This window comes from Pygocentrus nattereri, chromosome 25 (assembly GCF_015220715.1).
Source record: "Pygocentrus nattereri isolate fPygNat1 chromosome 25, fPygNat1.pri, whole genome shotgun sequence".
In the NCBI taxonomy this organism is placed as follows: Eukaryota; Metazoa; Chordata; class Actinopteri; order Characiformes; family Serrasalmidae; genus Pygocentrus; species Pygocentrus nattereri.
In genome coordinates this window covers 27255205-27278195 of record NC_051235.1, presented here as the reverse complement: position 1 = coordinate 27278195, position 22991 = coordinate 27255205, and the positions used below count along the sequence as shown (strand labels likewise).

Genomic DNA, 22991 nt, shown 5'->3' with positions numbered 1-22991 from the left:
GATAGATAGATAGATAGACAGACAGACTGATAGATAGATAGATAGATAGATAGATAGATAGATAGATAGATAGATAGATAGATAGATAGATAGATAGATAGAAAGACAGACAGACAGACAGGCTGATAGACAGACAGACAGACAGACAGAGTAGCACGACATATAATTACACATGAATCTGCATATATCAGGCAGATATAAAGACAGAAATAAAAACAGACATAAATAAGGCACAAACAAAAAAACCTAAGTTAGAGTAACGTTACTCATGAAAAACTAAATAGAATATTAAATTGTCCAGCATTTAGTGTGTCCACTCTTTACTTTTATTACAGCTGTGGAGATGTTCTGAAGCAAGAGTGGAGCTTTAAGTGCTGTTTATCTGAGGGGGCAGTTTTGGTGTCTACCAGGTGGTCTCACTTTTTGAACTCCCATTTCAGACATATCCTGTTTTTTCACTTATTTTCTTTTGACTTTCTCTTTGCAAGTGGATAATCACATGTCTAAGCTCCTCAGAAACACCTCCTTAAACATAAATAAGCTGTACTTAATGGCCACTTTGCCTGGAAATGAAATAATCTCTACATTTTTCACAGCACCACATTTCCAAACATCTGTTGCTCCAGCTTTTCTTCTGAAATGAAGGGTGTTAATAGTTAGTTTGTTCTCCTGTGCTGCAGTAACAGTCTCTACTCTTCTAGGAAGGCTTTATTCTAGATGTGGGAACATTACCGCGAGGATCTGATATTTGGTTGAAGCCACAGGAGAATAGGTACTGATGTTGGATGATCAGTTCTGGATCATTTCAACTCATCCCAAAGGTACTGGATGGGGCTCCATTACTCCAGACAACACAGCTTAACTGTAGCCCATGTTGGGCATTGGGCATGGTGTCCAGCTGCTCTAGAGCATCCCATTCTATTGGTCAATGCTTTTCTATGGAGGTCTGGATACTTTTGGATAGGTAGTGTAGTTTGTGACACAAACACAATAAACCTCGGCTCTCAGACATATTAAAATAAATGCAACAACAACCGCACTGATGCTTAAAGTTTAAAGGATGAGATTAAACAGAAATAGTTGCTTTTTTGGTCCAGCATGAAAGGGTTAAAGGCTGAAATAAAGGAAACTGTCCTTCTCAACAACCTCCTTTGTTTCAGTCCTGCTTTTGGCAAGCAGTATTCTACATGACGTCTACATGACCCCCAATGAGGACGAAATGAAGAAACATTTCATTAGAAAACACAGGCCCTGCAATCACTGCTCATTTAACCACGCGACTCTAAGCCCTTTCACATCTCACACAGAGGCAAATTCACCCGTCATTTCAGACGAGAGAGAAACATCGGCTGCTTTTCTTCACTCTGCCACTGTAATCTCCTTACTCTGAGTGCTAGTTTTGATGTGGCGTGTTTGTTTTGTTCTCGGTTTCTCTTTTGATTTGAGTCTGAAAAGATTAAAACTTCTTGAGAAGATTATCTGAGGCAGATAAAAGGAAAATACAAAGTGTCCACTTACCGTCCACAAAGCTGGGGAACGATGCTGTCTTCTTCGATGGCTGGGAAATAAGAAATACTGGATTCAGAACAGCAGATGAAATATACATATAAGCAATATGCTTGTTTGCTTCTTCACAAATTGCAAAAACAAACAAACTGCAAAAAAAAAAAACTTTAGCAAGCACAAGTCCTTCAGTAAGAACTAAGGCTGTGTTCACGCAGCAGGTGAAAGTGGCCAAATCCCATCTTTTTCTTCACGAGTGACACAGATGTGTGTCTGTGTGTCCGTGTGAACAGATAAACACACGGAATCTGACATTATCAATTCTGATTTGAGACAATTTTATACGTGCTACTGAAATCCGATCCGTATCCGATCTGCTGCAGTGTGACTTAGTCTGAACAGCCAGATCGGAATTCATGCGACGTTAACGTCAATCCAACTTGACATTCGTCAGAATTTCACGTGGCTGAGACTCAAAAATTTAGGCTGATGTTTCAGTGCAAAAAAAATTAGAAGACACTTATCGCAACCGCTCTGTGACATTTTGAAAGAAATGACTGACCGTAGCCGGTCAGTGGCCGTAGGAGTACGAAGCTGCAGCATTAAGGAAAAGTCTAAAAGCAAAGTTTAAAGAATCCGAGGAAGCAAACTAAAGCGACTGTGTCCGAATAACATGCCTTTTTTATGGCAAGTTCAAACACATTCTGGGTGACGAGCCCAGCAGTCAGTGAAGCTTCACGATGGCTCCTGTGATGCTGGCGAAGATGAAGCTGAACCCTCTGGCAGCGTCTGGCGTTTGTGGGCAGTCATTATTGTTTACCTCTGGCAAACTGGCAACCTCCCGCTCACGGGGCCAGCTCCCTAACCTCCAGCCCACGACTGCCCCATCGTCACAAGTCACATCTAAAAGATACAGCCAAACCAAAAATTGGATTTGGTGAGAAAATCAGATTCGGGACACTTTTACCTGCTGCATGAATATAACCTAAGCCTGTATATTACAGTAAAAATAGTAGCACTGCAAGTAGATTAAAACATATTGCAATTGCAATACACCTCATAATATATAAAAATAATGCAGGATGTAACAACGCATTGTGGAGAACGGTGCAAAGAACACAACGCAAAGAACCCTGTAATCATGCAAAGTATTCAAGGTTCTATACTGAATCTTCTGTACTACAGAACCTTTGAAGAACCATCTTTTTAAAGTGTGTAGATTTGAGACAGATCAGAAGTTTTTGAATTTTGAAATAGTCATAGAAGTTTAAACAATGTGAATAATAAATCAGAATGTTTGATGAGCAAGCCCCCGTATCAGCAGTGTGGGGGGTGAGGGGGTATTTTTCAGCTTTTTTTTTTTTTGGGATGTGCTGGCTGTGAAGTGAACTGCTTATGTGCTACAATCTACGTAAGGCTTTTGTAAAGCAATGAACTGCAGAAACAGGCTGTTTTGAAGCTTAGTTTCCATATATGGTCCATATATGAACAGGCTGAATTGGACGTTTTGAAATTTTAAGAATATTTACATTGTTGCTCTCCAAACAAAAACATGTATCTCCATTTTTTGGGGATTTTTATTTTTCTACATCACTTCAACACACCAGCTGCCCTGTACGTTGTGTGAAAACTTTATGATGAACGAGCCAATAGAAATGCTCTAAAATCACTTGGAATAAAATCTCTTTACATTAACTTGCATTAAAACGTAAGAGTGTTTTTGCCCTCTCCTGTGAAGTTGGATTATTTTGGACTTACTTGTTATTGTTTGGACAGCGACGCAACAAAAGTGAGAGAAATTGCATTTTTTATTATATGGGCTCGTTAAATTGAGCAGATATTTCCCATTCCTAATGTAAAGTACAGTGCTAAAGTACTCTCAATAGTCAAGCAGCTCATGACACAGGAAGCCAGTCAAAGTTAACTGTGGGTCATTCGGACAGCACACAAGGTGAGGTCAGTTATTCAGGCTGTGCTCTCTGCAGGGTTGCGGCGAGGTCTCTGAGCTAGAGATCCTGCAGCAGACTGAGTAATAGCCATCACTTTAAAACACAGGCATCCGGACAGAAAGTCAGCATTAAGTGAGTATCGGTGCCCATTAATTGCGGTCTAGGAGGAGAGGCCCCAAAGCTGCGTCAGTCAGGCTAATTAAATGCAGGCCAAAAGGAGAGCAGCGAGTGCATAAACAGGCTCGGCTGTGCTCTCCGATCACCGCAAAGTGACCTAAAAAAACTTTCCCACTCTGTCATCCTACATTACAGCATAACAGATTTTAGAGTTAAGCTACTTGCACAGCGGTCCGCAGCAAACTGCATGAGAATAAGTGCTCAGTTCAACAAGAGGCCCTAAAAACAATGTCTATTTCCAGGGCTTAATGAATAATTAGCTTGATGATGACTGCTTAACTGCTCTCTGTGATGCTCCACAAATGGAGAAAACACAAGAGCAGCGCTTGCTGAAGTGACCTTCAAAAGACAAGCCACTCTCAAATCAAACAAAATTTCCAGCAGCTCTAATTGAGCCATTGTTCTTCACACTAAGGAGCCAAACTTGTGGACTTCATTTGAATGTATCTGAATGCAAATGAAACACAAATTATTCACAATGCAATTAGCCAGCAAGAAAGACTATATTTTAACAATTGCTGCTCTTCCATCAGGCACTACATTAGCCAAAATTAAAAGAGTGCATTGAATATTTGAGCGACCTTCATATGCCATTTGTTTCAAGACAATTTAAAAGCCCCACAGCTTGAGAACCTCTCTTAAAGAGCCCATGTCAAAGTAATTTCCCTCACTTTTATGAAATAAGAGTTTAATGTAGTACTTTTCAAAATACACTGTTTACTTCACAGCAAATATGACCCATACACGGAAACTAAAATAGCCCATTTTTTAAATTTGTTTTTGTGATGTCATAAAAAAGCGCATTTACAAATGTCCACCTATTCAGCCAACAGCAGTTTAGCCCCGCCTATTTACGCTAGTTATAAGAAATGTTTCAGCCCTGCCTACTTTTTAAATAAGGCAGAATAACAACATCATTTACAGAGATTACTTGCATGCAGTCATATGCAAATATGTGTTTTGTTGATTGTCTAAATGAAAATATGAACAAACTTCCGCCCATTTTAATGCATGATTACTGTTTATTTGCTGAATTTAACATTTTGGAAAACAATTCTGGCACAATTTAGATTTTACTTTATCCCAATATGTCAAACTCTGCAAATAAATGAAATGTGCACTGAATTTAGCAGAAATGCCATAATACGTGTGTTCCCTGAAAGGACATGTGGATGTATTTTGACTTAGATAATCAATAAAACAGGTCATTTGGCTGGGGGTGTTCAAACTTTTGCATACAACTGTACGTCAGTCTTAAAGGCATGGTACAAAAAAACAGCTCAATTATTTCTACAGGACAAAGCAAAAAATGGTCCTGTAAAAAAGCTATTTTTTGTAAATGGGTGCATTTATATATATAATGCAATCATAATCTGATTTCTGCAGTTATCTGATTATCCAAACTGTCATGTGAACAGGATCCTCCCACTTCTTAGATCAGAGTAAGGTCTAGAAATTTGATCAAGAGATGAGATAACGAGGCTGGTTTCTAGCTCAGTAATCAGATTTCTCAGTGCTGTAAACTCTTACTCTGATTTCTTTCAGATTTCTCAGTCTGTGCATGTGTGAAGCAGCCGCCAGTACGGGAAATAAGCGAACAGCGCTGCCGCGAGACGCGGCCAAACATCTTTGGAGTGACGCTGAAACCAAATATATGCTTGAAAAAAAAAAAGCTACAGTATAAAGTTAGAGATTTACATTCCGTTTATGTCACTTCGTCTTCTGTCAGATTATTGGCTGGTTGTAAAGCAGAAATCTGATTACTGCATGACTCGTGTAGACACTGAGTTTCCCCATTATCGGATTACTCGAGTGCATGTAAATGCGTTAATCAGATTACTGACAAAATCTGATTTTCTGCAGTTATCGGATTATTAAGTGCATGTAAACGCACTCAACGAAACCCCACAAATGTCAAAATGACTAAAATTGGATTACATGGATAAAAATAAAATTCAAAAATATAGAAAACTGGCCCTTTTAGTGACCGCACAGACAGCCCTCCGCTACATAGGGTGTGTAATAGGAACAGCTCTTATTGTGGTTGTATACGCGTAAGGGCCTTCTCAGTGGAGAAGCGTTGAAACAGGCTGGTCAAGGCTGAGTGCTCCTTTCTCCATGTAAATACAAAGCTGTCAGTCTCCATGGCTGTGCAGGCGGAGGTGAAGCCGATTCATTTCCTCCATCAACAGCGTGAGTGAGGGAGGAGAATGAGGTTGCAGCGCTCAAACAAGACAGAGATACAGAAGAGGCGAAAAAACGGCCGGAATCTTTTCCACTACATATGAAGGAAGTGCTGCAAGGAGTTTACTTGACTGAAATCATCCTATTTCCACATGAACACAACATTGCTGCTGTTGGAAAAACAGGTGGCTGTTCAAGAACAGTAAATGATATTCTTGCCTGTAATTTACGTTAACGGAACCAAGTAATTTAGGGCTTTATTTAGTATCTTGAAACAGTGCTTTAAAATAATGATTAATTACTAATGATTTATTTTATCAAAGTACTGACTTAGTGACTAAACATATTGGCTTATTTTCTCAAAATATCAGCTTTGTCTTTCAAATATAGAGATATCGCCTCTAATTTCCTCAAGAAAAAAAACTGACTTACTAATTTGAAATAATGAGTTACTTAACTTGAAATATTGAGATTTTACGATAATAAGTCATGATTTCAACAAATGAAGTCAAAAATTTGAGAAAATAAGTATTTACTTTCAGAAACTCTTCTTCTAGAAGACATTATGTTGAGGAAGTAAGTCATTATTTCAACATAGCAACTCATTATTTAAAAAAATAAGCCACTATTTTGACACGATAAGTATTTTTTAAAGTTGATTTACTGTTTATACATCCATACAAATTGCATATTGCACTGCTACTTGTATAAACACATATGCATATACAACTATTAACATCGTTATTGTTTATAGTGTTAAGTCACTCGGTTCATTTACTGGATGTGGCATGCACCACTGCATTGTCACCTGCATAATATTTATGCAATTTTACTTACTTTTTTTGTACTGCACATTACATTTTATGGTTGTTATAGAATATTTTATTACATATCTTCTAATGCTATTATGCACATACATCAAATGTCGAAAACTTTACTCTTTAAATCTATCTATCTAAAAGGAGAAAGAAATGATGGGCGATGTTTTCCTCTTTTGGGTGCCACGTGACTTTGCATACTGTTCTAATGGGGGCAGTCATGGGCTGGAGGTTAGGGAACCGGCCCTGTGACCGGAAGGTCGCCAGTTGATTGTCAAGTTGTGCCCTTGAGCAAGACACCAAACCCCCAACTGCTCCCCGGGCGCTGCGGATTGGTGCATCCCACCGCTCCGGGCAAGTGTGCTCACTGCCCCCTAGTGTGTGTGTGGCTCACCAGTGTGTTCGTGGTTTCACTTCACAGATGGGTTAAATGCAGAGGTGAAATTTCCCCGTTGTGGGACTAATAAGGGTCACTTAATCTCAAACCTAATCTATTAGTCCATATACCATGAATTCTTCACATGTATGTATTGACAAGGACAAAGCATGACATGCCATTTTGACATGTCAACAATGATATATAAGCAATTTTGTCTTTCAGTTTACTTACTTTTGGCAACAAATACATTGACTGTATATCCTTCGCTCATGTGGAAAGGATGCACACATTTGAATAAAGTAAACTGACTGCAGCACTTTTTCCAGTGTATGAACAGTGAGTCAGTGAAGGAATTTGATTGGCAGTTGTATTTTTCCCGCTCATCACTGCTGTGAATTATGTATGAAGTAAATTGCCGAGCAGTGTGTGGCTCTCTAGGTCAAAGGTTAATAAATCCACCTCGGGGACGTTGTTGTTCTCCAGCGGGCCGTTCAGATCAGATCGCTGCTGCTTCCTCGGCTGTTCTGCACTGTTAGACACCTAAACATAAGGGAGAGAGGGACAGAGAGAGACAGAGAGAGAGAGAGAGAGAGAGAGAGAGACAGAAAAAACAGAAGTGACAGAGAAAGAGAGTGAGAGAAAGAGGAGGGGGGAGGTTATGTGAGATAGGTACAACAGAAAAGCCTCTATCAGCACAGTAGATGAGTTGTGGTGTGATGGTGGGATTTCTCCAGGGCCGTAAACCCTGCAGATATCAGACAGGTGATACTAAACCAGAAATCTACAGATGGAGGACAGACAAGATCAAAGGAAGAAGTGATAAAAGCAATTCATTTGTTCCTGTGGTCAAGCACAGTGCACAATACTGCCTTTACAGCACAGAGACACGCGCACTGTGTGAAAGTTTTAGGCATCTAAGCAAATTTTTAAACAGTCGACCTCAGCAGTGAGTTTATCACAATATACATTAGAATAAAGTCGTATTCATAATTCAAATAAACAGAATAAATATAAAAAGTAACAAGAATTTCTTGGGTCCATATTTTTCCTGGACACCTTCACAGCCGCCACAGAGACTCGTTAATATCATCAATGACATCATGAGCTCAATTTACTGAGCACTGATTGGTCAAACCAGGAGCTGCTTTTTAACCACATATAATACTGGACTTCCTCGAGGAGAGGCTTGGAAACGGGTAAACAAACACAGTCACATCCAGAAAATCAATATATATCATTATTAATTTGTTTATTCAAATATTAACACTTTTCTCAGCAAATAAACACAAACTACACAAATAAATAGACTTTGAAAATGTGTCTCGGGCGCCTAAGACTTTCACACAGTATATATACTGTATTTACACATACTACACACACACACACACTATACACACTATACACAGACACAGGATTCAATCAATTTTAATATCAACAGAAAAGCAGCGTCTCTTTCTCTGCTGGACATTCAAACTCTCCAATTAGTGCTATTCTGTCTGCTCTTCATTATTTGATCAAATTCATTTGTCATGTGGCTTTCCTCCAAGGCATGAAATGAGGCTGGATGCTAACAGCACGCCCTCTGCTCTAGTCCAGTTATGCAGACAAATTAAGATATCACCCTTTCAAAACTGACCGTTCCCCAGTCTAATTGAAACATTTCAAGGTCAAATGTTTGAATCCTTTTAGAACATTTAACTGTGCATCTAAAAGGCAATCTAATGTAATTTGTCCTGTTCCTTTTGTCTCTACTACCAGCTAAAAACACCCTGGAGCAACTAAAGCCCTGGACGGAGGACGTGAGGAAGCTCTCTATAGCCTGTTCGTCTAGCCAGCACTGGAAATGTCCCATCTGTTCTATTATACAGCGCTATTACTGAACTATTTCAATGCAAAATCATCACTGTCATATAAACCACTGTCATTTTTGTCATCATTCGAAATGGATGGATGGATGGATGGAAATGACCAGCAGCTTTGAACATTACATGATGAATAGACCGCCAGAAATGGTCAACAACTACTTGTGGCGTTAACAGACATTACAGTTAAGAATGTTTTCCTTTCTCTAACGAAAAAAAAGTGCAATGGTCTCAGAACAGCACACACGAAGGGTTGTGTGCAAAAGTTGAAACGCCCCTGGTCAAATTACATGTTTTGTTGATTTGCTAGGTAAAAATAAGTTAACACATCCTCTACAAACTTAAACTACATCACAGCTATATTTTCCTGCAACGTTTAGTGCACAATTACTGTTCATTTGCTCAATTTAACAAACTGGAAAAAACATATAATGTGGCCTCTGCTAAAGTTTATATTTTAGGGGATTTATTTTTCAACAGAACATGTCATTTAAGCAGGGGTGGCCAAACTTTTGCACATGTTTGTACATTGCACATTGCACATTATACACACACACACACACACACACACACACACACACACACACGCACACACACACACACATATTTAATAAATAGAACATGAGAGGAACACATGAGGAGTGTCTCTACTGCTTTTATACAACAGTTAAATAAATACAGTAAGAAATGAGTAAACTGGGTCGTGAACGCGGCGTTTTAATATGTTTTAATGTTCAGATCCTTCCTCCAAATTATAGCTCCCTAACAAGCAGCTTGTAGCTACGTCAGAGTAACAAGCTCCGCCCACTCGCTACACAGCTGGCACTTGGTTCTCTGTATATACTACAACCTTGTCGTGGACATTTGGGCTATTTAACATTGCACTATTCTGAATGACTTTGTTTACATCAAATTACACAGAAAGTTTTGAGTAATTCCCCTTTAATATTCCATTATCCTTAATCTTGTACGTTAGATGTTTAAACATATGTATGCACAATTGTTGCACATGTAACACATCTGGAAAAATAAAACTCATTCTGATTCCAACAGCCTGACCCACTCTCAGGCAGTGCCTGACCTCTCAATGCCATGACAAATAGTCTAACAAGCACACAGAAGCTTGGGTCAGAGTGAATGTCTCTTTCCACAAACTTTAAACATCACAAATTATTTGGAAGGACTGCGGAGCAGCTACCCTTATCCTGAGAAGGTCAGGAGGTCATTCAGTTTTCATTTTGTGTGTTTAACAGGAAGGAAATCGTTTCAGAGCAGCTTATGAGTGACCACCACAAGGTGCTTTCCAGGCCAGGGTTTACTCTCAGAATTTCAATCAAGTACTATTTCAATTTCAATACGCACTAGACTGTGCGGGAATCTGGGCTCTGAGGTCAGGGAAGAGAGCCCACCACTAGATTTATACCAGATTTATAAAAGAACGCAAACAGAAACAAATGAGCTAAAGACTGAGACGGTCTGCAATTCTCCAAAAAAGGGAGACTTCATTCTCAAATATTCCCATAAGACTTCATTATTTTTGTAAGTAGGCCATTAAGTTATTCATCACCTAGCCTAGCCTAGCCTAGCCAATAGCCTTGCTTTCACAGACGGCTGAAGCAGCATGAAACACAAGTTGAAAAACTTTGTTTGATGTCTCAGTCTCCATTTGTTGTGTTGATTCTGGCTTTTGTCATGTCTGTCCCCTGATCTGTCCGTGTTGGCTATATGAACCTGGACTGTTTTGACCACGACCCTGGATTTGCCCCTAATAAATCTCGCTTATCTCAGCAAATGCGTCCGCCTCCTCGCTCCACGTTACATAAACAAAGTCATAGTGGTGTGAAATGGTTCATTATGGAGAAACTTACTGTCTCAGATTCCTTTACAGTGGTGGTGATAGGAGCCAGCGGTCACGAGATCTACAACACAAACCACCGCCCAACAAATTTTTCGATATAATGTTGATTATGACAAGTGGTAAAGGAAACAGCAGCTGCATGTATCTCTCTGCCATGAATGGATTAAAAAATAAATAAATAAACGTGTTTTAGAACAAAACCTCATCTCAAAACTGTTGTGAAACAATGTCTCTGGAAATTATATTCATATTCATCTTTAATTTCAAGTAATAACTTTCTGAGAGGGAACTTTTAGATGCAATGAATGCCTCAGATGTCTGGTTCCTATCACCAACACTGTATCAACTGTATGTAAAGGTAAGAAAAATTTATATTTAGGAAGATTTGAATGGGGAAGAAGAAATGGGGGAGATTTGATGCTAAGTGGAGATGTGGAAATTTCCAGTCTGGGGAAGTTAATTCAATCTCATCCTGCTCAATGAGCTTCTGCTTCTGCTTGTCAATCTTCTTCTTCTTCTTCTTCTTCTTCTTTCGGCTGCTCCCTTTAGGGGTCGCCACAGCGGATCATCTGCCTCCATCTTGCCCTATCCACTGCCTCCTCTACTTTCATACCAACCATCCATGTCCACCTTCACTACATCCATAAACCTTCTCTGAGGTCTACCTCTTCTCCTTCTACCCTTCCAGCTCCATCTCCAACATTCTTTGACCAATATATCCACTATTCCTCCTCAACACATGTCCAAACCATCTCAACCTGGCCTCTCTGGCTTTATCTCCAAACTGCTCCACCTTCACTGTCCCTCTGATCTGCTCATTTCTAATCTAGTACATCCTTGTCACTCCCAACGAAAATCTCAGCATCTTCATCTCCGCCACCTCCAGCTCAGCCTCCTGTCTTTTAGACAGAGCCACAGTCTCCAAACCAGACATCATAGCAGGAAGCACTGCTGGCTTGTAAACCTTCCCTTTCACTCTTGCTGCTATCCTTTCATCACACATCAGCTCTGACACCCGTCTCCACCCACTCCATCCTGCCTGTACCCTCTTCTTCACCTCTTTTTTGCACTGTCCATTGCTCTGGATGGTTGACCCAAGATATTTGAAGTCATCCACCTTTACGACCTCTACTCCTTGCATCTTCACCTTTCCACCTGCTTGTCAATCATATTCTAACCTGTGCCACTGCCATGTCCAAGGTCTTTATCAGCTCGACAGGGAATAACCTTAAGCAAACATTACACCTTTAAGAGCAAAAAACTTGCTGGAGTGAAAAGAGCTGGTGACATTAACAGCATTAAAGAGTTTTCGCTGAAACATTCAGTAGCTAGTGAACTCAAAATGCTTGCATACTTCCCAAACTATACCACTAGCCATGTTTACATGCAGCCTGATAATCTGTTAATAATGCGACTAATAGCTAAATCAGAATAGAATATGTCCATGTAAGCACCTCAACTGGACTAGTCTAGTCTGACTGAAGTCATTCGGAATATAATTTCTCTCCAATTGAATGAGGTGGGTAATCCTGTAAATAGTCTGTTAAATAGAAGAACAATCACCGTGTAAATGCCTGTATCTGATTACATTTCCTATCAGAAAGTTTAAGATCGTTCTGAGCATGTGCGTCACGTCATAGTGAAAATTGGTAACGTTCAACATGGCGGAGCAGAAACTGGTCTGCAGAGGAGATGAAGTTTATCCTCTCAGCTTTAAAAGACGCCGGTGTAACGGATGTCCAGCTTATGTGTCTCAGAACGGCAGAGGGCGCCCGTGAAAGAGTCCTCAATGAATGGGAGTAAATGGAGCTCAACGGCTAAAGAAGTTTTAAAAATAGTTTCTAATCACTTTCCCAGAACATTTCTTCTGTTTTAGAAAGTAATAGGATATATTTCACGTAAAAACAAAGAAATCTTACTAAAATATTTCTGGTTTTGAGCAGCTAGAAGGTGGACATTACTGCTAGACAGTGCTGATTGGTTGGTGAGCAGCTCATTGGCTGTTTGCACTCAGTGACGTCATGAATGTACATGAGGCCCCGTTTATAACTCGAGTTTAAAAGCTCTTAAAAATATAACAGCAGTGTTCAAATGTTTTACTGTTCTGTGATCAGTAAATGACTGCCTTCTTTTACATAAAAAATATTTAAGCATTTATAAACTATGATTTTGCTCAAATGCTCCATTTTAACCCATTCATTTTGGACTCGCTCTGGAGCGCCCTCTAGCGTTTGAGAAACCCGGAAGACATTACAGCGAGTGTCCTCTCTACAAGTTCTCTGATGATCTCTTCCTCTTGGCCTTCTTTAATAAGTACATGTGAAGGACGTTTCCTGAGTCTGACATAATTTTAAAGTAATTAAAAACACAAGCACTGCTCACTGCTGCTCATCTCACTCTGACTGGACTCGCGTGATGCTCGTTGTCTTGGTAATGTTTACACTACGTTTTTCTGTACGCATGCACATAATTTTGGATCGGATTCCTTTTTTCATCAGATTGTTGAGTAGAGTGAGCACAAACACCTCAGTCATAATCTATAATCTGAATGTGTTTAACCACATTGGCAAATATCTTTGCCGGTAAACCCAGCCACTGTGTTTTACCTGGGTCTGTTTTTGTAGTAGTACCGTTTGAAAATTGCTACACATTTCACAAAAACCACTTGCCTATCAAAGTTGGAGCTTCCAACCATGAATCCCATCAGGCTCACTGATGACAGGCAGGAGTCTGGCTTGCTAGACTATGAATGAACAAACTCGTCTGGTTGCAGAACAAAATTAGGAATTTAGATGATCAAAGCCTATTTTGTTTTCTCTAAAAAAAACCAAGAGGCAAGAAAAACTAATTTGTGTTTATGTGACAGCATTAGCAAACCTCTCTGAAAGGCCTTAGTGAAGCAACTACAGTTTTGGGACGACTTGAAAAAAATCTTTGATTACACTGGCCTTGATCTCCGGAGACATTCTGACGCCTCATGTTGTTGGAAGACTGCAGGTTGCTCTTATTTCCTCTGAACCTTTTAGCTTGGTAAACAAACTAAAGTATATGACATTGTATACATAAAGCAACCAAACAAACTGCAGGAAATGTACAGACAAAATTATGAATTATGAATTATGACCCAGTACGATGCAATAGGCTCACACAGAGCCATACATCCACACTATATATACATTATAGACACAATGAGGACTTACTTACCATCATATTACATCATATATGTTAGGAAATGTCCTCAGAGTACATAAAAAACTCTGAACCTATTCCCTCCTGTTTTTAGACAGGCAGTCTTTGTTGTGATTTTGACATGGTTCATCTTTCTTTGATCCTACCCAGGGTGCCTTTATTCGTTTTTACATTCAGACCAGACTTAAATCTAATTTCCATTTATATTCTGTTTATATTTATATTGGGATTTTTCAAGGCCATACAGGTGAGTGGGGCACAAACTAACATGGGGTAAAATATAACGTGGACGTTTTATTGGACAGCAAGTGGACAGATATTTTTCCAGACTGTTTTTGCATAAGAGGAACTTTTTTTTCATAATTGTATCTTGATAAAACCTTTCTATGTATAAGTCACAGAAATCACACCTACATTTGGACTTTTTTTGACTTTTTTAAGCTTGTACACGATTCACAGTGAGAGATAGCCTGGCTACAGCCTCCACACAAGAGGGTTAGTTTTAACACTACGTCTCCCAAAGTAAACAATGAGAGAACAAACAACCTCATGACAGAATGTGTTAACCTGGGGGTTAACACCTAGTCCATCTTGCCACTCACTGGCTCCCACAATTACTCCTATTTGTGTGTCCTTAGTAGTGAAATAAAATGATCAGGAGACTGTAAGTTTGGACCCCAGTGATGTCACAGCCATCCATAACTGGGAGCACAAAGGGAGAAAATACCTGTCTGATCTCAAGAGTTCCAGTTAGTGGGAAAACTGGGTCAAAATTCTGTTGTTTATTCAACTGAGAAACTATAAATGTGAGTTTGGAAACCTTTGACTAAATTAAGAAGCTAGAGCTGGGTGAACTCTGGTGTCTCTGGTGTCCTCTAGTTAACTCATGTAAAGCAGTATAATAAGTGTCACCTTATAATTTGAAGGTTGAACTGATTTTTTCAGGTTGGGGTGGACGTGCTGTTTGCTTTTCCACCACTTTGGGTGAATTCTGGTTATAAATATTAGGTCTGCATTTGCATATGTAGCAGAGATGTGTAGGTTGCTTGTATAAAAATATTACTAATTTTTTGAAAATATTTTTTTAAAAATGAATGTATCTATTATCATTGTTCTCAGTAAACAGCTGAAGGACATGCTGTGAGCTTTGAATAAATCAAGCCATTGTTATAACTTTTTGTTTTCCTGTTCTGATGAACTTAATTCATATAATTCATTAATTGTGCAGCCTTTCTTCAGACAGGTGTGGTAGACTAAAATAATTATAATATTGCTGTGCTCAAAGCATCTGAAACTCACTGAAAGAGTAAGCAGCCAACAAAAAGGATGATCTATTTTAAAAAACACAGACTTACTTTTTAAAAACTTGGCAATTCAACTGTCACGATGACTGTTCTTTGCTAAAACACCACCACAGCAATACTGTCAAACAATAAAGGCCAAAAAACACGTTCCGCTATTAAGAGATGGTGAAAACTTCACAATTCAGCTATTTTCTGATTGATGCATTTGGCCTCACTGAGTCAATCTACGGCCAGAAGGAAGGCGTCAGAGCTGTGGACCATGGGCACTTTAACGCTCAATAGCTCTCTTCAATTAAGCATAGTGTTAATTCTGCTCATTAACTCTTCTGGAATATGTACAGTTCTGTGGACCTGAAGAACTGTTTTTTAAGAACCCATGAAGAACTGTTTTTTATAACATGCAACGATTTGCACATCATTGCATTCTGTTTTTATTTAATTTGCACCATATCCCAACTTTTCTGGAAATGGAGTTGCACAAGCTATTCATGACATTTCTGAACAGATCAAACATCCATCCATCAGTCTATCAGTCAATCTGTCCATCAATCTATCCATTCATCTATCAATCCACCCATCAGCCTATCAGTCAATACATCTATCCATCGATCTATCCATCAATCCATACATCAGTCTATCATTCCATCCATCCATCATTTCAGTCCATGAATTTATTAACCAATTCATCAATCAATCAAACAATCCATCTATCAGTGTTTATTTCATTCCATCATTCCATCAATTAAATTCCATCCATGCATTCAATGCATTCAATTAGTCAATTCCTTTTTTAAAACAAGGACATTCACAATATTAGTTTTGCAGAAGTGTGCATTATGCAAATAAGTCTTTGACCAATCAGTGAATGCTTCTTTGTGCACTCTGAGCATCTTAGCCAATCACAGATGATCTTTGGTTTTTTGGGAATAATCAAGGCATTCACATGATTCAACAACCCTACATAATTTTGGTAGAAAAAAAGAATCACATTACATCATCATTCACTAAAGTAATAGTTAGTTAATTAGAATGGCATAATGCAATATGTATAAATACAATTACTTACTCTAATCGCCTCTTGCAATCTAACCACTACCAAACTCATCTCCTTCTTGCCCTCCTTCCCTTCTCTACCCCGCTATTACCCTTTGGCCTCCTTTAAGGCCTGATTATGCTTGTTCTATGTACCTCATTATTTGTAAGTCGCTTTGGATAAAAGCGTCTGCTAAATGTAATGTAATGTAATGTAATGTAACAATTGCTATATGCTCTTTAGTGCAGCCCTAACCAGGGTATTACACTACTGCGTGAACTCCCCTCTAAATGCTGCCTCCTTTTGTAAACAGCTTATCTTGATATAGCTCTTACCTGCTCTCTGACCTGCTCCTGTGCCCACCTCCTCTGCTCCTCTGGGGTGCGGGAGCGCCCCTTCACACCCCTCTGTGGCTGCGGGTTGTGCCCAGCTGGGGGGATGTTGAGGGATTTGGGCCTGCCATCGTGGCGGTGGGGTTGGGAAGGATACGGAGCAGCAGCGGGTTCAGCCTTGGGCGGAGCTTCAGACTGGTAGCGGCCAGGTGCTGGCTCCGCCCCCAGCTCCTCCGGGCTTTGGTCCGTCCCACTGCTGAGGCTTCCCATGCTCATGCTCATTTTAATCTCAGCCACAATCTGATCAATGTCCTCCTCTGTCTCCTCGCCTGTCTCACCCTCTATGCCTTTGTGGCCCCTGTATGAGTTCCCATTGTCCTCTGGGGCGTAGTAGTCCCCTGTGTATCTCTCCCTGTCCTGTTCTTCCTCTTCTGGCTCTTCTTCATCATTGGGGCAGTAATCCTCACTTTCCTCCCCATCCTCTTCCTCATCCTGGTCTTGAACTGGAGGCAGAGCCTGGTCCTGGTGGGCTTCTGCATGATGGTGATGGTGATGGTGGTGATGATGGAGGCTTTGGTGGTCCAGGACAGGCTCTGGCCTGCCGTCGTAAATCTGCTGGTCTGAGTCCTGCTCCTCCAGAATTTCGCAGCGCACCTCCCCACTCTCCATGTCCCCCTCCCCTTCTCCCTCTGCCCACTCCTCCTCCACCGCTTCCTGGCACTCATCTGTGTCCGGTGGTGGCTCAGCCCGGACCGTCTCATAGTCCCCCTCCTCGTTACAGTCCACACCCTCTAGGTAGCTGTCATCCTCCGGGCAATAGCGAATGTAGTACGTTACCCCCTCATCTTCTTCTGGCAGCCCTTCATCATAATCTTCCTCCTCCTCGTCTTCTTCTGATGTGTTATTGACATAGTCTGAGCTGGAGTCTCCATCCAGGCTGTCTGGATGGCCACGATAGTCGGTGTGGGTGTGGTCTGGAGTGGTAGGAGTAGTGGGACGGCTGTTAGGCAGATGAGCCCCTTCCTCGTCGCCGTAGGGAGGCACAGGGGCTTCAGTGTCCTGCTGCTCCTCATACTCCTCTGGGGGGCACTCTGTGGGGGCGCTGGGGTAGGGGGCATGGAGCTCTGCTGAGGCCATGCTGTTGCTGCCGGCCCCAGGCCTCTTCCTCTGAGCCATAGAGAGAGCCGCTTACTGGCCTTCCATCACTGCAGGTCGTCTGTTCTGCCACATATACACAAAAAAGAGCATTACTATTAAAGAGGTTTTTAAAATAATCACCAGATGCATTTAACAAAGGCTACTTCTATCATCAATTAATGTATCAACTAATATTTGATTATTTGAATATTTGAAAAATACTACTAACTCACTGAACTCAAAAAAACAAAAAAGGCAGTAGGCCTAATCAACTGCCGACCTTAATGAATGAAATTATATATGCCATTGATCCCCTCAGCCAAGCACCAGCAGCCCACTCCCACCCTGCAGGACTCAGAGACTCTTTAACCACTCGGTGCGTGATCAATTACTTCTATTGAGCTGGACAGATAATTTACGAGATGTTTCCCAGCACCACTACTATCAGCTCACTGCCACTAGGGCTGGACAAGTACTCAAAATATATACTACATATTGTGGCTACTAAACGCTTTGCAGTATATTAAAAACACAGAGATCAGTCAATAATGTAAAAGAATAATCTGCCTTATTCTGACTACAATCCTTTATTTTTGTTGGATTATATGAACTTTGCACTAATGTGGTAATTTACTTGGTCAGATTGCTCACAGCACATGGTGGAAACACTGTGTTAGCATGGCAAAGGCTACTATTGTGACTGCAAGCAACAAATGGTATGTTTTGCAGACGTTCTGAGTGATGGACTGCGGGTGTGGCACTAGGGTCCACTTGATATGAAAAATCAATTTGTAAACATCTTTCTGAATCCATTATAGCGTTTAGGACCTCTGATAGCTGAAATTGTCAGCTCATATAATTTCATATTGGTCAAAATTATGACAACAGTTTTAGGAATAAATGCTTCCACATAAGTTATATATCGTTCCCATCTGCCCTGTGATGGTCTGACAACCTGTACAAGGTGCCTCCTGCCTTCTGCCCAATGAGAGCTGGGATAGGCTAAAGGACCCCAGACCAACCCCCTTCCCACCGTCAACTCACCCACCCCATGACCCAGGGGGATAAGGGGTTTAAATAACATAAATGAAGACAATCACAGTGAGCATGTTAATAATGCTGTAGTGCACTAAATGTTTCTAGGATAGAATCTGCGTTTGTACTGCTGTCACTCAAATGCAGCTTTAAAATTGGTTTTTAAAGGAATATCTGCAGAATCTTCAGCAGACTACACTGAACAGTGCTCGTAGGAGACCTATGGATAAATAAACAAGCAGCTAGCTAACAAAAGAAGCAGCAAGGTGGAGCTCCAGTTCTTCTCAAGAACCTCCACTTTAACAAAAATCCACAAGCTGTAGGAACAAGAGCGAGAGGCTGCAATCACGGAGGAGCTGGATCCATTGATCATAGACATGACATATGACACTCATTCACATGATGAAAATAATGTTACTGAGTTATAGAAAGTAATATTCTGATGAAGCATACTTTGTCTGCTCATACTGGATCAAACTGCTTTATTAATAAAACTAAAAAATCTTAGCCACTTATAAATAACTTATAATAATAACAATGCATGGCCATGACTTATTAATGCATGGAATGAGATAATTAAGTGACCGAGATCATGCCTAAATCGTAGCCTTGCATTATGATCTCGTTCAAACGTCTTACTGAGTTGTGACCATGGATCAGGATCTTGTTCCTATGCCTTACTAACTCGTGGCTGCACATTAGGATCTTGTTCCCATGCACTACTAAGTCATGGCTATGCATTAGAATCTTGTTCCCATGCTTTACTAAGTTGTGGCCATGCATTAAGAATTCACTCCCATCCCTTACAAAGTCGCGGCCATGCGTTAGGATCTCATTACCATGCCTTACTAAGTTGTGGCCTCACATTAGGATACTGTTCCTATGCCTTACTAAGTCATGGCCATGCATTAGGATCTTGTTCCCATGCTTTACTAAGTCATGGTCATGCATTAGGAATTCACTCCCATCCCTTACTAAGCCGTGGCCATGCGTTAGGATCTCATTACCAAGCCTTACTAAGTTGTGGCCTCACATTAGGATACAGTACCCATGCCTTACTAAGTCGTGGCCACGCATTATTTTTATTTATATAGCATGACACCAGCGGGGCTCGATAGCCAAATAATATATATCAGTGAAGTCCGACTGGAGACATGAGAGTTCAGATAAAAGCAGCCTGTGTTTTGTTGCTTCATTAGGCATCGACAACTTCAAAGGCACTAGCCTCCACAAGGTCATCAACATGTGGATAATATTCGTGGGGAATGTAGTGCGTGACGGATTTGAGGATGGTCGCCGGTCTCATCCATCTCGGGGTTTATTGATCAGAGCTCAGCGGGGTGGGGAAGGACACGGCTGAGACAGGATTAATCTCATAGACCACAACTGTGCCTCAGCAGGGCGTGGCAGTGAGTGTGGGGAAATACAGAGCAAGTTTACGACGCTGCTACTGTTGACTGTCCAGCAACAAACTCAACCTCATTTAAAAAACCAATTAGACGGCAGGGCAAGAAGATAAATGATGCTAGGACTTTTCCACACGCTGCGTAATCGAACACAAATGCACACACACAATGGCTCTGTGCAGTTTGGAGAAGAGAGAGAAAAGCACGGTCTGTATTCACTGTGCCATCCCCACCAGTAGCCAGCAAAGACTGCTCTCAGAGGGGCTTTTGTTGCTGCTCTACTGCTCAATCTCTCTCTCTCTCTCTCTCTCTCTCTCTCTCTCTCTCTCCCCCCCACCTTTTATTACGCTTCCCATCACCAGACATTACACTAGCTAATTACCCACAATCCTACACAAAGAATACCCCATTCCTTTCTGATCCAGCAGTTGATTTTTATGCTTTGTCTCAAGACACAAGGCCATCTGGCCCTTATATATTATACACATGTAAATAAATATGTGTAAGAATATATACCATATATGTGTATATAAACACATATACACACACACACATATAAACAGCACACTACTAGTACCTATATGTGACAATAATATGTGCCATAAGTGTTTACATGTGTGTAAGTACCTATAAGTTGTGTGTGCATATGTATCAAAATGTATTGTTGTTGTTTTTGTTTGTTTTAAACATTGTGTGAACATTTCTTTATGAATGACCAACAGAACATGTTCCATGAACTTCCATTCTTAGAATTAAGACTATATATATATATATGCACATATGTATTCTCAATCTATTCCTAAAGCTCACCCACCACACCTCAAACTTAACCTCAGTAACTGAAAACAAATCATCTTTCAGTTTTATAAAAAAAGGAACACAGAGCCTCCTGAAGCTGCACTTGCCCTGCGTTTCTCTCTCCTACATTTTCTTGTCACACTCACATGCTTATCACTACACACCGTTTACACCCGCACGACAGTACACTCTTGACACTCTGATCATCAGGCTCTCCCCATTACTCCCATTACCTTTCACACCATGTCACCGCTCTCAGCCCCATCTGCTCCATTCTGTCCACACATCAGTACAAGCACTCTCCAAAAAAATCACACCTCTAGCCCAGACCACCACCATCATTCCAATCAGAACATGCAGCCTCGCTCAGCTCCCACAGCACCTACAGATCACACAGGTAAATACATGGCTCTTCTCTTCCTACCTGTTTCCCTGGACACTGGTGTCATATGGAGTAGAAAGCCCTACGCAGCCAGGCACAGATGATTGACTGCTATGTGCTACGGCCCTCCCCCCAAAAGCTCCAGCTGCCCCACCTCTCTCCTTTCCACCACCAGGCCAATCCCAGTGCACACTCCAGTAACTAAGGATCACAGCCTCCCTTGGGCTGCCCTGACCCTTCGCCTCTTTGTTCACCACTGCATTCATTAACCATGCTTGTTGTGCAGGTCTACAGATAAGAGTGGAGGGCTGTCAGCCTCTTTGGCGTCGGTGCACGTTATTAGAGGAACTGTACTGATCTTTTGCTCCTACACAGTTGTATGAGTAATATTGCAGTACATTTAAACACCCCTTCAAATGACAATTTTTGTTGTTTTTGTAAGTGAAACTGGTACAAACCTACATGTTTCAGCATTTTTAGTGCACAAATTCCTTTCATTTAAGTTAGACCTATTGAAAACATAAAATCTAAAATGTGCCATAACCTTTGTTCAGGTCCCATTTTAAGTTAAGTGAGTATTTATTCGTAATTGTTCGTTACTGTGGAGAAGTGTGTTCTCTGTGGAGAACAAGTTAACAAATTTTAGCATGTCATTTGACGAGGGGCTTCGTTTTGCACACGACTGTATCTGCTGTATATTTCTAGACAGTGTGAATTGAGTTGTCAGGGTTTCCCCTTGTTTTCTGTCTGTGTTCTTGCGCCCTGGGTTGTAGCCATGTGCTTGTGTTTTTATTTTGGTTCTTGTCCCCCTCCCCCCCTCTCCCCATTAGTATCTTCACCTGTCTGTAATCTCTGTCTCCTCCCTCTCCCAGGTGTGTCCCATTTGTTGTAGCCTTTATCGAGCCCTTTGTTTCAGTCAGTGTTTGTCTGGTCTACTCATCACTTGGTCTGATGTAGTTGTTCTTTCCCTGCCTTGTGTTTTGTTTGCTCTTCATGCTTATTTGTTTAAGATTAAGTGACCCTTATTATTCCCACAACGGGGAAATTTCAACTCCGCATTTAACCCATCCATGAAGGGAAACACCACATGCACAGTGAGCACACACACATACTAGGGGGCAGTGAGCACACTTGCCCGGAGCGGTGGGCAGCCCAATCCGCAGCGCCCGGGGAACGTTTGGGGGTTAGGTGTCTTGCTCAAGGACACCTCAGTCATGTGCTGTCGGCTCTGGGGATGAAACCGGCGACCTTCCGGTCATGAGGCTGGATCCCTAACCTCCAGCCCACGACTGCTGTTTAAGCCCTGTAGTTCATTACTTTGTATTTTGCTAGTTTGTTTTGGTTATTAAAGTCTGCTCGCACTTATATCCAGCCTCCCTGTACATTCTATACTTGATATAAGTGTGGGCAATATGGACTCAAATTTATATTAGAGTATTTTCTATGATTTATATATTAAAGATTTGCCATTTGGATATTATTTTTTTTATTATTATTATTATCATTTGTAGTAGTAGCAGCAATAATATCTTACAAATCCACACAGTTCACAACTGAAACGCTTTTGTTTGTGTAATTGCTAAATGAAGCATTTGAGTACGTTATTCATATTCATCTACACCGTGTGCAAAAGTTTGGGCACCCC

The 22991-nt window shown here is 40.8% G+C and overlaps 1 protein-coding gene across 4 annotated transcripts in view; it reads right to left on the bottom strand.

The window, feature by feature from the left end:
* apba2b (amyloid beta (A4) precursor protein-binding, family A, member 2b) overlaps positions 1-22991 on the bottom strand; it is a 194534-nt gene that overhangs the window by 51681 nt on the left and 119862 nt on the right. For 2 of the 4 annotated variants that reach the window (XM_017723719.2, XM_037534461.1), the window contains exons 3-5: positions 16592-17809; positions 7470-7550; positions 1519-1558 (exon numbers count right to left, since the gene is read on the bottom strand). In XM_017723719.2, the coding sequence (XP_017579208.1) occupies positions 1519-1558; positions 7470-7550; positions 16592-17764 (1294 nt within the window). In that variant the 5' untranslated portion in view covers positions 17765-17809. Of the gene's footprint in view, positions 1-1518; positions 1559-7469; positions 7551-16591; positions 17810-21388; positions 21472-22991 lie in introns of those variants that run through there. The other 2 variants (XM_017723721.2, XM_017723718.2) reach the window with 2 other exon arrangements.